This window comes from Notothenia rossii, assembly GCF_949606895.1.
Source record: "Notothenia rossii genome assembly, chromosome: 4".
Taxonomy (NCBI): Eukaryota; Metazoa; Chordata; class Actinopteri; order Perciformes; family Nototheniidae; genus Notothenia; species Notothenia rossii.
Genome location: NC_136902.1, coordinates 1295771 through 1311810, shown reverse-complemented (window position 1 = coordinate 1311810; position 16040 = coordinate 1295771). Strand labels below are relative to the sequence as shown.

General features: G+C 43.4%; 1 protein-coding gene across 1 annotated transcript; it reads left to right on the top strand.

Annotated features, from left to right (window-relative positions):
* The first annotated feature begins 9734 nt into the window (after positions 1 to 9734).
* Positions 9735 to 11830, top strand: cebpb (CCAAT enhancer binding protein beta). Its single transcript, XM_079675276.1, has one exon. The coding sequence runs from the start codon at positions 9877 to 9879 to the stop codon at positions 10711 to 10713; it is 837 nt and encodes a 278-aa protein (XP_079531402.1). The 5' UTR covers positions 9735 to 9876; the 3' UTR covers positions 10714 to 11830.
* The last annotated feature ends 4210 nt before the right edge of the window (positions 11831 to 16040 follow it).

The window sequence follows — 16040 nt, the reverse complement described above, 5'->3', positions numbered from 1 at the left end:
GTATTATATTCACTTCAGATTAATAGTATCAGAAAATGTAAAATAAGAAACCAAAGTATATCAGTGGTTGATTCTCTTTGCCATTGTTTTCATCTAGTCTATACTTTTACAACAATTAAACTCTTGGTTTTGGTGGGCCACCCCAAGATTTTCAGTGGCCCCATTTGGCCACCCCTATGAAACATTTCTGGAGGTGCCACTGGTGATACTAAGCTGATTTAGTAACTGTTTTAATGTGACTGTTGAAACTCAGGTCAGAGTCCATGACTACACCTAGATTTCTGTCTCTCTCTGTTGTTTTGAACATTGCAGACTGAAGCTCAGCGCTAACTTTTAAACGTTCTGCCTTGGCTCCAAAAACCATTACCTCAGTTTTGTCTTTGTTTAATTGGAGAAAGTTCTGACACATCCAGTCATTGATTTGTTCAATGCACTTACTCAGTGTTTGAATTGGAGCATAGTCTCCTGGTGAAATGGTTATGTAAATGTGTGTGTCATCCGCATAGCTATGGTAACTTATTTTGTTGTTTTTCATTATCTGAGCCAGTGGTAGCATGTAGATGTTAAAGAGAAGAGGCCCCAAGATGGAGCCTTGAGGAACCCCACATGTCATATTTGTCAACTCAGATGTGTATTTACCTTTAGAAACAAAGTTGTTTCTGTCCTTTAAGTAGGATTCAAACTCAAAATGTGTTTCAGGGTCAATGTGACTGAAAATGATAGAGCAGGTCACCTATGTGACCCGCTCTATCGAAATCAGTCGGAAGTCGCAATGGCTCATTTGTGTAAAAAACTATTTTTTCGGGGTTCGGGTGTTTTGTTTGATTTTAAACAAACAAAGTCTTGGCTTTCAGAATATGAAACTTTTATTTCCAAACTCACACGATAAATACATTCTTTAAGCTTGTAAAGGGAAGATGACAGGCAATCTGCTCTTCTGCAGCGCCGCTCCCCCTCCCTCCGGCTGACATTATGAATGTAAGCGTAGATTAATCATAAATAACACGGCAGGGTCCGTTACAGTTTGTTTTCATCTGATTTCAATTAAACAAAGTCTTGGCTTTCAGAATATTAAACTTGTTTCGGTAAATTCAGATGATAAATACAACTTTGAATCTTGTAACGGCATAATTACAAGCGGAGAACGGAGTAATTTAACGTCACAGCAGGCGTAACAACAGCCGGTGTTTCTCGTGAGGGTTTTCCCCGAGAAACAAACGCAATACACACAAACGCAAAAATACACAAACACACACACGTATACACACACACACACTCGCGAGCTTCCCCCAGACCAGTAATCCAAACGAAAATATCTTCCTTCCATAGTATTTTGATCATTTGCTAATAATCAATCAGATCGATGGATTCCAGAGAAGACGAAACTTTGAAGGCCTTTTTCTCAAAATGATGACTCGGTGACAGTCATTATATAATGTGACATATTTCGCTTAATATTTGGAGTACAAAAACAATCCTGATATCATTAGAAAGCTAGGAATATCCTCTTTCCAGCAGTGTATACAACTCAAAATGTGTCTTCGGGTCAATGCGACTGATTTCGATAGAGCAGGTCACATATGTTAAATCTCTTAAAGTCCCTATATTTAACGATGTTACATTACATTTAGCTGACGCTTTTATCCAGAGAGACTTACAATAAGTGCATTCGACCAACAAGATAAAACTTGAAGAAAACAGAATCATATAAGTACATCAGGTTTCATAGAGCTAAAACATTTCAAGTGCTACTCAACTGGCTTTAGATAAGCCAGTCCTTTATTAGTATATAAGTGCTTTGTTAGTAATTCTATCTCTCGAAGTGGAGTCCAAAGAGATGAGTTTTCAGTCTGAAGAAGATGTGTAAGCTTTCTGCTGTCCTGATTTCAATGGGGAGCTCATTCCACCATTTTGGAGCCAGGATAGCAAACCCACGTGTTTCTGCTGATGGGAACTTGGGTCCCCCTCGCAGTGCGGGTGCAGCGAGCTGTTTGGCTGATGCAGAGCGGAGTGCACGTGCTGGGGTGTACGGTTTAACCATGTCCTGGATGTAGGAAGGGCCAGATCCATTCACAGCATGGTACGCAAGTACCAGTGTCTTGAAGTGGATTCTAGCAGTTACTGGAAGCCAGTGAAGGGAGCGGAGGAGCGGCGTGGTGTGGGAACATTTAGGAAGGTTGAAGACCAGACGAGCCGCTGCATTCTGGATGAGCTGCAGAGGTCGGACGGCACATGCAGGCAGACCAGCCAGGAGGGAGTTGCAGTAGTCTAGGTGTGAGATGACGAGAGCCTGGACCAGAACCTGCGTCTCTTTCTGGGTCAGCTGGGGACGTATCCTCCTGATGTTGTAAAGAGTGTATCTGCAGCAGCGGGTTGTAGCAGCGAGGTTTGCAGTGAAGGACAGTTTGTTATCTAGGGTCACACCCAGATTCCTTGCAGTCTGAGTCGGGGAAACAACAGAGGTGCCGATCTTGATTGTTAGGTCAAGAGTGGGACAATCTTTTCCCGGAAGGAAAAGCAGTTCAGTCTTGTCAAGGTTGAGCTTGAGGTGGTGAGCAGACATCCACTGAGAGATGTCTGCTAGGCAAGCAGAGATGCGTGCGACGACCTGGGTCTCTGAGCGGGGAAAGGACAGAATTAATTGGGTGTCGTCAGCGTAGCAGTGGTATGAAAAACCATGCGGGCTAATGACTGATCCGAGCGAGTTTGTGTACAAGGAGAAGAGGAGGGGACCAAGAACAGAGCCCTGAGGGACCCCTGTAGTTAATTGACAAGGGTCGGACTCGGACCCTCTCCAAGTTACCCTGTAGGTACGGTCTTTGAGGTATGAGGTGAGGAGGGAAAGTGCAGAGCCTGAAACTCCAAGATGTAATGGTAATAACGCTCTGTATTGCTAATGTGTGAACAGATCGTAATGACATTTTAAAACTGGGACATCAGCACATATTATTGAATGTTCTGCTATCTATACAATTATATTTGATGCACTTAAGTGACTTGTGTGCGATGTTAAAGTTGTTTAAGCTATCTGATGGTGACAGTAATATTAGAGGAAAGTAAGAAGTCTTAGATAAATGCTGTGAAACGAAAAAGTGTTTGGACTCTACTGAAGAAGCTTTGCATGTTTTCTACTTGTTTATTTTTGGAAATGCAATTGAATAGAGTAAAGTTCACTCTCCTGATTATTTGTTCCATTTATCAGGCCGTAAAACATGCTGGAGAAAAACTTCAGAAAAATATGTTGGACGAGACTTCATATCGACCAGTTTTATTCTATCATAACCGGACACTTACTGTGAGTCACAGCTTACTTCTGATCAGCAGACGGAGGTCGTCCTTTAAAGGTTATGAGGGCTTCCTTCGAGGAGTCGGTCTTTAGGGACAGACAGCTGGGAGAGTCTGGTCTCTGCTGCTGGACCCTGAAACAGAAACAGAGGCATCAAGAGAAGAAGAAGGAGCTCTTCATCGTCCCACAGAGGGGAAATGTACATTCTGCATTTGATCCATCCTAGTGTTAGGAGCAGTGGGCTGCCATATGTACGGGCCCTGGGAGCAGTGTAGGGAACGCTGCCTTGCTCAGGGACACCTGGGTAGCACTTGGTCAATATGTAAAATCTAAAGTCACTCTTTACAATGTAAAGGTATAAATCGCTCTGTGTTTCCCAACAGATGAACTTTCCAGACTCTCTGAGTCTCCTCTATCAGCCGGTGGACTGCTCTCTATGTGAAGGACTCTGGAAGATGTTCAGAGTAAATCCTAAAGACGTGAAGTTTATCTACAAAGTGCCTCGCGTCTCTTCAGCTGCCCTACAGCCAGCAGTGTGAAGCTAACGTAAACACATCTCTCTAGTGGAGAACGTCACTGAGTTCATGTCCAGGATGCTAACTGCAGTTCACTTAACGCCCACCGACGTCGCTAATAATCAGGATTTCCTGAAGGTTACACAGAAGCTTCAACACAGACAACAACTGACTCAAATGGCTTTTAGTCCATTTTTCTCACCCCCCGTCAGCAGATTGAGGCTCCATTGAGCGGTCACTCTTTGAGGAAACACAACGGGGTCCAGGTCCAGGTTCAGGATCAGGTCCGGGTTCAGGTCCAGGTCCAGGTCCAGGTTCAGGATCTAGGTCCAGGATCCAGGTTACACCTGGAGTAAATTCACACTATAGACCAGTGGTTCTCAAAAACATTTCAATAATGTACCCCCTTTGAAATTCAGCCAAGTACCCCCTGATCAGCGTAAAAACATTTTGTTCAGGAGATAAATGCCTATATAGAGTGGCCAAGTCACGCCCATCTTCTTCCGGTCCATGGGACCTTATTTCTGAAAAATTATGTATTGAAGTCAATGGAGAGAGAAAGCTTATCTTTCGATCCCGTTTGAATTGTGCCACGAATTACACATATGATGTTTGTCAATCTTAAAAAATAATTTCCATGTCAAAAAAGTCACAGTTTGTCGTAAAATTGTTGAAATATAAGACTATGAAAAATACGCAACTAGAAAGACTACAAATCCCAGAGTCCCGGTCCCGCATGCTGGCTCTAATGGAACCGACTAACTCCCCTTGTGTGTATGTACAGCTCTCAACATGCCCAGACTTGGAGTGATTTTCACCTCTTTTAATACTTTTCACCTCATTCTGAAAGAAAGAAGTGAAATGTGCCAACGTGACGGCCGTCTTGGTGTAGTTGTAGTTCATTGAGCATTTCACACAAAAAAATGTGTTACTTCACAGTTTTACGACACATTTTTATGTTTTTGACTTGTAAAATTATCTTTTAAATTGAAAAACATCACATGTGTAATTTGTGGCACAATTCAAACGGGATCGAAAGATAATCTTTCTCTCTCCATTGACTTCAATACATATTTTTTCCGAAATAAGGTCCCATGAAGGTCCCCCGGAAGGGGAGGGACTTTGCCACTCTATAAAGAGGTACAGTACAGCGCTGCACCATCAGTGTCTGATTTATTAGAACGACAACCTTGTAACTGAGAAACACTTGAAGCTATATTTCAGATGTTTTCAATCCATCACTAAATTCACGGCAAACCAATTTTAACATCATGCAATAACACTAAGACGACATTAGTTGCATTGAACTGATCTTTTTAATAAGTTGTCCTTACAATGTAGTGAGAAACATGTGCTTGTGCTTCACTGAGGATCTTTGTCATTCTGACAGGGAGGCCCCTGCAGTTATGACACTTTGCGTTTTGAAATATGTGTAACTCTGTTAATATAAAACCCACACTGCTCAAACTTCGTTACTTTTCCTAAAATGTGTATATTTATTTATTTATTTTAGGGCGTGGGGAATGAAGAGAAAAAAATATATCAGCATATGCATAATGCTGAGATATACTTTGCTGCCACACGCCGTTGCCAAGCAACACTTATTGTTTAGGTAATTTGATTAGCAGCCAGTCATATCATTAACTAGAACTATCTTAGGTAAAAACAGGAAGAGAGTTAGAGTCTGTGTCTGAGTCTCTGAAAGTTAAACTAAAGAGTTCGTCTTATTCTCTGAGCAATGATTGATAATCAGAGTTGTCTCTAAAAAATAAACAAATTTTTCCTATGTATCATTTTCCTTTTCTTATTATTATTATTATTTATATTCTTCAATTTATGTAATTTTTATAATTGTTTCATTTATTGTGAGCTCTTTTTATCACTACTCCTGTTGACTATATTTATTAATTGTATTATTATTTATTACATTCCCTTTTATTTATTCCTCTTTGTATTTTCACATATTGTTTTCTTAATTACTAAGTTTAAATGTTTAAATGTCCACGTTCATCATTTTATTTTTTGCAAACGTGTTTACTCATGTTTATTCTTCCACATATATTATGTACATGTTTTTACATTTGACCTTTTATTGTATTTCCAATTTTTTTATTCATTAATATTTGTATTTCATGCTCTTGAAGTATTATCTCTTTATTTGGTTTGTAACGTTTTTTATTAATCAATTTACGTGTGAGTGAGGCTGTGGGAGCCAAATTCATACCACCACTGTACCATCCTTGAAAAACACAATTTCTTGAGTTTTGACCATTTGAAGTCTTTTAAAAGTATGTGTTTTTTTAATAAATGTTTACATGGACTGACACACACAGACATGCACATACTCACACACACACATACACACACACACACACACACACACACACACACACACACACACACACACACACACACACACACACACACACACACACACAGACAAAGAAAACCTTTTGAATTCATATAGAGTTGTTTTTTCTATTTCTTCTGAATTGTAGAAATCCTTGGTGTTTCAATACCCTCGTAGCATAGTGTTGCCCTGAGGCAACAAACCAACCCCTTGTTGAGGGGTGTGGGGGGGGTCACATTTTATAGCTCTGCCTGCTCCCTCTCCCGGATGAACAGAGATGAAATCCCCGGTCCTTCTCCCGGTGCTTTCTGTGATGCTTCACTTCCAAACACCGACATACCTCAGCTCAGCAACAGCGCTAAAGGTACTTGTTAAGACCTTTCACTACGTTATATCACTTTAAGCACCTTACATGTTTGAATTAATACTTTTTAAAGCGCTCAGGTGGCTAATGTTAGCTAGCATCGAAGCTAATGTAGGCTAACTGCCACCTGTTGCCATAGCTACAGCTGAACAGAGAAAAGTTTAATCAAATCTAAGTGTATTTATAAGATTCAATATTTAAAAAATGGTTGTCTCTGAGTGGGCTTTACATTATTAACAAACATATAACAATACATAATAAAAGGACAAGATAGAATGTAGTATACAAATAAAATACAACAAAAAGTCAATTAAAATACATTAAAAACAATCAAATGTAGGACTCAGGAGGACAGACATGGGCTGATCTTCAACCAGCTTTAACGATATGCATTTTTAAAGAGCTTTAATAAAAGCATCATGTTACCAAAGTCATGTGAATTCATCATAATCTCAATAATGCTTAAAGTTATGAGGAGTTTAATGTTGACCTTGTGTTGATGTCTGCAGATCACCACTAGATGTCAGTGTGTGTGTGTGTGTGTGTGTGTGTGTGTGTGTGTGTGTGTGTGTGTGTGTGTGTGTGTGTGTGTGTGTGTGTGCGTGTGTGTGCGTGCGTATGTGTGTGTGTGTGTGTGTGTGTTATACTCCGGTTTGAAAACTGTGGTTGATTTTATGTCGAGATAAAGGTTTATTTTATGTTAGTTCCAGAAACATATCATGTACTTGTACACTACGTTTTTTTGCGAGAAAAATAATTAGGATCACTTTCATTAGGTTTTGGGTTTAATTCAAATGTAAAGCATCTGGGGTCAATTTGGTAGGATGAATCAACATGTGTGTCTTTTTAAACTCAGAAATGAGGTTTGAATTTGTGTAAATGAGGTTTATTGACCGTACATTTAGAAAAGAAGAGTAACTTTTAAATCTGAATAAAGTTAGCTCAAAAGGTGTTACACAGATCTGAGTAATTATTTATACTTTATAAACAGAAGCTGCTCAGTTGATAGGACGACAACACAAGGGTTGAAATATTGTTATTAATATACAGTGTTACTAAAAGTTGTGCATTTAAAATCCTACCAAAGTAAAAGTATTCACAGCCTACATAATACGGTAACACAAGTATTTAATTTGCACAATGGTCCATTTCAGAAAAATATATGTAGGCCTATTACATAATTGTACATGATTATTACATTAAAAAATGTTCAATGCACAAGTTTTGCGTTCTCATGATATCGTTTTTACTAAGTTATATGATATCCCCCCTCGGTGGTATTCTTCCATACAGTCTGTGTACATCTCCTCAGGTGCACGTACTGAGTTACTGCAGTTGAGTGAAGTATCTGTTGTATTTTTCCATCACTGTAGTTACTGAAATGTGCCTGCAGGGGGCGTGAGAGTACATGTTTTTATCGGATGCAGTTTTTACCTCACACCGCTGCTGGTTTGTATTTTCCCTTTTTCATTTGTGTTGAGTTTCATTATAAGGAAAATAATTACAAGTTGCATTTCCACTTTTTATTCTGCCACTGCTCCGCAAACACAACAAAACATAACTGACAGAAAAGCACCGTGAAAAAACTCTTTAAAGTAGAGACAATACATACTGATATACACCTGAACATCAGCAGGAGAGGACTCTTTAAAGTAGAGACACTACATACTGATATACACCTGAACATCAGCAGGAGAGGACTCTTTAAAGTAGAGACACTACATACTGATATACACCTGAACATCAGCAGGAGAGGACTCTTTAAAGTAGAGACACTACATACTGATATACACCTGAACATCAGCAGGAGAGGACTCTTTAAAGTAGAGACACTACATACTGATATACACCTGAACATCAGCAGGAGAGAACTTTTTAAAGTAGAGACACTTCATACTGATATACACCTGAACATCAGCAGGAGATAACTTTTTAAAGTAGAGACACTTCATACTGATATACACCTGAACATCAGCAGGAGAGGACTCTTTAAAGTAGAGACACTACATACTGATATACACCTGAACATCAGCAGGAGAGGACTTTTTAAAGTAGAGACACTTCATACTGATATACACCTGAACATCAGCAGGAGAGGACTCTTTAAAGTAGAGACACTACATACTGATATACACCTGAACATCAGCAGGAGAGGACTCTTTAAAGTAGAGACACTACATACTGATATACACCTGAACATCAGCAGGAGAGGACTCTTTAAAGTAGAGACACTACATACTGATATACACCTGAACATCAGCAGGAGAGGACTCTTTAAAGTAGAGACACTACATACTGATATACACCTGAACATCAGCAGGAGAGGACTCTTTAAAGTAGAGACACTACATACTGATATACACCTGAACATCAGCAGGAGAGAACTTTTTAAAGTAGAGACACTTCATACTGATATACACCTGAACATCAGCAGGAGATAACTTTTTAAAGTAGAGACACTTCATACTGATATACACCTGAACATCAGCAGGAGAGGACTCTTTAAAGTAGAGACACTACATACTGATATACACCTGAACATCAGCAGGAGAGGACTTTTTAAAGTAGAGACACTTCATACTGATATACACCTGAACATCAGCAGGAGAGGACTCTTTAAAGTAGAGACACTACATACTGATATACACCTGAACATCAGCAGGAGAGGACTCTTTAAAGTAGAGACACTACATACTGATATACACCTGAACATCAGCAGGAGAGGACTCTTTAAAGTAGAGACACTACATACTGATATACACCTGAACATCAGCAGGAGAGGACTCTTTAAAGTAGAGACACTACTTCTACACCGCCAGTATTGTACTTACATTGATCTGACAGCTTTAGTTACTTTGCATATTCAAATTATACAAAATATAAATCAACCAAAGTAAAGTTTTGAATGCAGGAGTTTTACTTGTAACAAAGTATTTCTGCACAATAGTTTAAATAGTTTAAATACTTTAGTATAGGATCTGAGTACTCCCTTAACTTCTGCTTGTACTTCTATTTGGAGTATAGTAACACTTTGCAAACTGTAGCCTATTATATATGTTTGTACTTTAACTTGAGGGAAACCTTTACCTGTAACGGAGTATTTCTAACTTTTATTTAACTTTTATTTCGGATCGAGTAAGTTTTTCTCCCCGCCGCGTCACGCACCTGCCCAGTTTTAAGCCCCGCCTCCCCCTCCATATCTAATAAAACCCCCGGAGACCGGAAGACCTGTCACTGTGAGCCGAGCCTCCTCAGAACTACTTTCTCACACGGAGGGGATTTAAAACCACATCACACCCCCTCCCCAAAACACCGCGAGCGTCTCCGCGGACGCTCCTGCTCTTATTGCGCGTGCAGCTCCATGGAAGTGGCCGGATTCTACGACGAGGAGGGCGGCTTCCGCAGAGAACCCCCCCAGCAAACCCCACTGCACCCCGGCCCCTGGAGGCTCGGAGACCCGATGACGGAGCTCGAGGAGCGAGAGAGAGCCATCGACTTCAGCGCGTACCTGGAGCAGCAGAACCAGAACCAGCAGAACCAGAACCAGAACCAGCAGAACCAGAACCAGCAGGACGTGTTCTCAGACTTCCTGCTGGAGAACAAGATCAAGAGGGGGGTGTCGGCTCTGCACAAGAACTACTCCCTGCTGAACCAGCTGGAGGACCCCCTGCGGGACCCTCAGCATTACGCGCACATAGGGTACGCGGAGCTGCAGGACACGCGCATGGATAGCGTGCTGAACCCCGCGAGCCGGTACCGAGAGGACAGCCGCGAGGACGGGAAGATGGAAAACGGGTCTTCGGGGTTCGATATGCGGTCCTACATCCACTACCAGCAGTCCGCCAGCGGCAGCATAGGGAACCTCTCCAGCGCGTCCTCCTCCTCCTCCTCCACCTGCTCCAGCCCCACCAGAACCGCTCAGAGTTCGGCTGCAGGGGGCGGGGAGGTGTCCAGCAGCATGAAACCCAACAAGAAGAAGCGGCTGGACAAGGACAGCGACGAGTACCGGGTCCGGAGGGAGAGGAACAACCTGGCTGTGCGGAAGAGCAGAGACAAAGCCAAGATCCGTAATCTGGAGACGCAGCACAAAGTCCTGGAGCTCGCGGCGGAGAACGACCGGCTTCAGAAGCGCGTGGAGCAGCTGTCGCGCGAGCTCGGCACCCTGAGAAACCTGCTTTCCGCCACCGGGACCTGCTAGAACCGGGACCGGGACTCGTCGGGACTCTAGAGACACGGTACACGGGTTTTACACGGACACTATGGATGGGACGCATGGATTATTGCGCACGGATTATTATTGCGCAATCCTTCTCTGACTGTTCACATGTTCTCCTCAGTTGTCGTGTGTGTGTGTGTGTGTGTGTGTGTGTGTGTGTGTGTGTGTGTGTGTGTGTGTGTGTGTGTGTGTGTGTGTGTGTGTGTGTGTGTGTGCGCGAGCGTGCGTGCGTGCACCCTGTTTTAGTTTTCTTAACATGTGTGCGTGTTGAGACATCTGGAGGGGCAGAAACTGGACTCTAGCCGCGTCACGGTTACATTTGAAGTGCATGAAAATCAGGTTATTGCGCAATCCTCTCCTCAGATTGTTCACATGTCTCCTCAGATGTCTTGTGTGTTTGTTCGTGGCCATACATGCAGGATTTTACAAATACCGAGGTCCAAAATCGACCTGTTATAGGGGGGGTTTTGGGGCATGCACCCTCTAATGTTTTTTTTCTTAACATGTGTGCTTTTTAAGACATTTGGACGGGGCGAAAAGGGAATGAAATGTCAGTGTGCAGCATCGTAACTCAACTTGAAGTGATGCATCAAAATCAGGTTAAATATTCCATTGAATGATCCACGGTACTATCTGGATGAGCAGAAAATGATCCCAAAATGTGTGAAAATCAATGTTTAATTGTAAGTAACGGTACAAATTCACACTACAGACACATTCCTTCAACCTGTGCTCAAACATGTGACGGCTCTTTGGCAGTAAAACAACCAGCTGTTCTTCCCAGGCTGCACCTTATTGAAACCCTGACATCCCATGTGACTTTATCGCCTGTAAACACCCCGAGAAAGAGTACATGGATCCGGACCTCGGTGTGTGTTCAGTGTCTCTGTGATTCTCATACAGTTGTATCTGGAGCAGTGTGTTTTTGTCGGGGGAGAGTTTGTGCTGCAGTGAAATGATGCAACTCTATGTAATAGTGTTGGCAATGAATGAAATAAGTCTTAATTATTTAATATTAAAAGGGGGAAGGGGGGAAATGCTGTAATTGTACTTGATATTTTATTGAATTAAACAGATTTATACTTTTGTCTAAAAAAAACAGTTTTGTTTGTAATTTCTTCTTTTCTGAGGTTTTCTGAAGCAGACGGGAGGGGCGACTTTAATATTCCTCCTTTCAGGGTTTGAAACACGACACATTGCAGATAGAACACGTCTCGACAGTAAGGTGGAGTTCACATGTTGTAATTTAGGATAAAGCCATTGACATCAACACGCTGGAGCAATGTGAGGTGATGTAAGGACGTGGAGGGGATTTCATCAGCAAGATGAGAGCTAAAGTCTGCAGGTTATTTGATATTCTAGTCGTGAAAAAGTGAAACCCGTCGATCCCAGTGGCTGAGACTCAGCGTTAGAATGGATTCCATGCATTAATGTCAGAAAGTGCTGCTGCCTTTCTGTGTTTCATATCACATCAGAGTGATCCTCTTAAGACAGAACACAACATGGAGACCTGAGAGAAACTGGATGGACATGTTCACCATTTCTTGATCAATAGAGAAAGCAGATCAGGACTTTAAATGTCTTGTTTTGTCCACAGATAATCCCTTTAATGTGATTTAAAGCAGTCTCCACATTTCAGATATATTTCTGACTTCAAATAATATCTAAGGATGAACCCGTCTGACCGTTTCTTGTTAATCGACTTATTGTGCATCTAGTTTTAATTCTTTCATATTTGTTGTTACGACACAGCAGACATCGAGCCTCCTCTGTTGCTGAATATAATATAATATAATATAATATATAACATGAGGATGATTGAACTAGTGTTTTTCTAAAGCACCCAACTCCTCTTAGCGACGGCCTTTCAGCCGATTGAGACACCGCTCCTGTGCCGACTCACTGAGTGACACACAAACCCTGAGACACAAATCTGCTGATTAATTTCCCTTTTACTCTGAAAATAGCGAGCGAGGTCACTAACCCTAACCGGTCTCTGCTAGTTCTTCAAATGTCTCGTTCTGTGAGTCTACATCTCAAAGAGAATCCCTTTAGTGTGACATCAGACTCAGAGCAGCAGCACCTCGTTTGACACGCTGAAGACACCTCCATGAAAACATGACTCCATCAGAGCGCGTGTCGTTTAACACTTTATTGTTTCCACGCAGCAAAAAAGCGGCCTTTCCTCCGCGCGCTCAGCCACAAACCTCCTGTTACTGAACATGAAATGAGAAATAGTGTTTTTTAAATCCATCACAAACAAAGTGATTTCCAACAGAATCCCGTTCCTCTCCCTCTCTCTCAGCTGATTCATTCCTCCTTTAGTCGTGAAGTGACAGACATCCCTCTCTCTCTCTTTGCTCTTCAAACGCGTTCTTTTGTCTGAAAATGATCACGTTCACAGGTATGGATGTAAAAGGAGCAAAACTCCACATTTGAGTCTGACTTTCTTCACTGAACATGTTTTTAATACACATCCTGATTGAACTGCTCACTGTTAACCAACCGGGTTCTTTCGCTCACTCTTTGAGAGCCTCAGAAATCCTCAGCTCCTAAAACAAGTTAGTGATTCTGTTCTCATTTCATCAGGACAGTTCTGTCTCTCCCTTTAAGACGAGAGGAGAGCAGCACATTGTACAGCCTGTCTGGATTCAATGCATGAACACACACACAGACCATTCATCCATCAGACCATCCAGCAGTCATTTCTAACCTTAATGTTAATTCTGCATCTCTAGTTTATAACCTTTCATATGTGTTGTTTCCACTAAGTTTCTAAACGGTGTTGGAAGTCAGTCGTTGTCAGGATGTGTGTGTAATGGATATAGAAGAACACGACTCATGTTCAGTAACAGAGGAGGCGTGTTGCCGAACACCGAGTGAGGGTTTAAATGATTATCAGTGTTTTTCTATATCCATTACACACAAAGTGACTCCCCAGCACTCTCTGTAAGCTCTCCCTCCCTTCCTCCGTGAGCCCTGGATCCTGAAGCCTCAGAGGCGTCCTTCCTGGATTGTGCTGATCCTGCAGAAACACAGACTCTGACATGTTAGCGTTATCTCTAGCCCGGCGCTCTGTCAACAGTCAGCCGGGTCCACTGGCCGGGAGGCGGGTTCAAGGTCGCTGTGGGAGATTAATCAGCAACTAGCCTCCTCTCCCACTGCGGGTCAAAGCTCGCCTCCACCCTGCCTCCACCTCACCTCCACCTCGCCTCCACCTCGCCTCCACCTCACCTCCACCCTGCCTCCACCTCACCTCCACCTCGCCTCCACCCTGCCTCCACCCTGCCTCCACCTCACCTCCACCTCGCCTCCACCTCGCCTCCACCCTGCCTCCACCTCACCTCCACCTCGCCTCCACCCTACCTCACCTCCACCTCACCTCCACCTCGCCTCCACCTCGCCTCCACCTCGCCTCCACCCCGCCTCCACCTCACCTCCACCTCACCTCCACCTCGCCTCCACCCCGCCTCCACCTCACCTCCACCTCACCTCCACCTCGCCTCCACCTCACCTCCACCTCGCCTCCACCTCGCCTCCACCCTGCCTCCACCTCACCTCCACCTCGCCTCCACCTCGCCTCCACCTCGCCTCCACCTCGCCTCCACCTCGCCTCCACCCTGCCTCCACCTCACCTCCACCTCGCCTCCACCTCGCCTCCACCTCGCCTCCACCTCTCCTCTACCCTGCCTCCACCTCTCCTCTACCCTGCCTCCACCTCACCTCCACCTCGCCTCCACCTCGCCTCCACCTCGCCTCCACCTCGCCTCCACCTCGCCTCCACCTTGCCTCCACCTCGCCTCCACCTCGCCTCCACCCTGCCTCCACCTCTCCTCCACCCTGCCTCCACCTCTCCTCTACCCTGCCTCCACCTCTCCTCCACCCTGCCTCCACCTCTCCTCCACCCTGCCTCCACCTCTCCTCTACCCTGCCTCCACCCTGCAGAGGGAAAAGGAGAAGTCAGAGGAAAGGGAGGGAGGCGACAGGCACGCTGTTCCAAGTGGAATTTACCAAGAGTGCATTTCAGTGTGTTCACAGAGAGAAACTTATCAGTGAGTAACTATGGAGCTCAGACAGGGATCTGCAGGGGATCCATGAGCTTACACACACACACACACACACACACACACACACACACACACACACACACACACACACACACACACATGCGCACACACACACACACACACACACACACATACACACACACACACACACACACACACACACACACACACACACACACACACACACACACACACACACATGCACACACACACACACACACACACACACACACACATGCACACACACACACACACACACACACACACACACACACACACACACACACACACACACACACACACACACACACACACACACACACACACACACACACACACACCCTAAACTCAGACGTTTTAACAGAATTAAAGACAAGTTAAAGATATCAGAAAGGCAGGTCTATTCACAGCACCTTTCCACACGAGGCTTCAAAGTGCTCTACAGAAATGAAAGACATTAAGAGCATTCAGAAAGAGTGCCACAGAAACATATTATAAAATGGCCTTTAAAAGCAAACATGAATACATTTATCGGGCCACAGCACGTTGTTACAGAGTTTAGATAGACACGCAGAAACTAGAACACTGTCATGTCAAAAGGCATATGCATAGTATTACAAGTATTACAGTCTAACAGAAGTACACATTCAAGGAGCAGCAGTATTTATAAAGTAAAATAAGTGCAGCATGTGTGAAAGAAAAAGCAAAACAAAGTCATGATTAATCATCCCTCCTTGTAGTTTCACAACACCCTGAAGATAACATGTTCAAGTTATTATCAAACTACGGACAATCGACAACAACTTCTATGTTTTACCCACGGTTTAAACTGAAGTTTCTAAAAGTGATTTCTCTCAGGACGGTGGATTTTGACGCTGCTCAAAATGAAACTTATCAGTGTGTTTATGCAGACCTCTGACAGGGATCCATGAGGCTCAAACTGCAGGGAAACAACACACACACACACACACACACACACACACACACACACACACACACACACACACACACACACACACACACACACCCACAGAGCCGCTGTGTGTGTGCAGTGGGAGACGGTGTTACAACACACTCGGTGATGGAACAGTTTTAACGTTGTGCAATATCCTCCCCCTCCAACACATCACCAGATCAAGAATGCTGCACCCACATTCACTCAGTCTGCTGTCCTACTTTAAACAGTCCTGCTTTAAAAAGTCCTACTTCAAACAGTCCTACTTTAAACAGTCCTACTTTAAA

Excerpts from the sequence above, each read along its gene's own strand:
- cebpb (XM_079675276.1), top strand. The coding sequence starts at position 9,877 with ATGGAAGTGGCCGGATTCTACGACGAGGAGGGCGGCTTCCGCAGAGAA.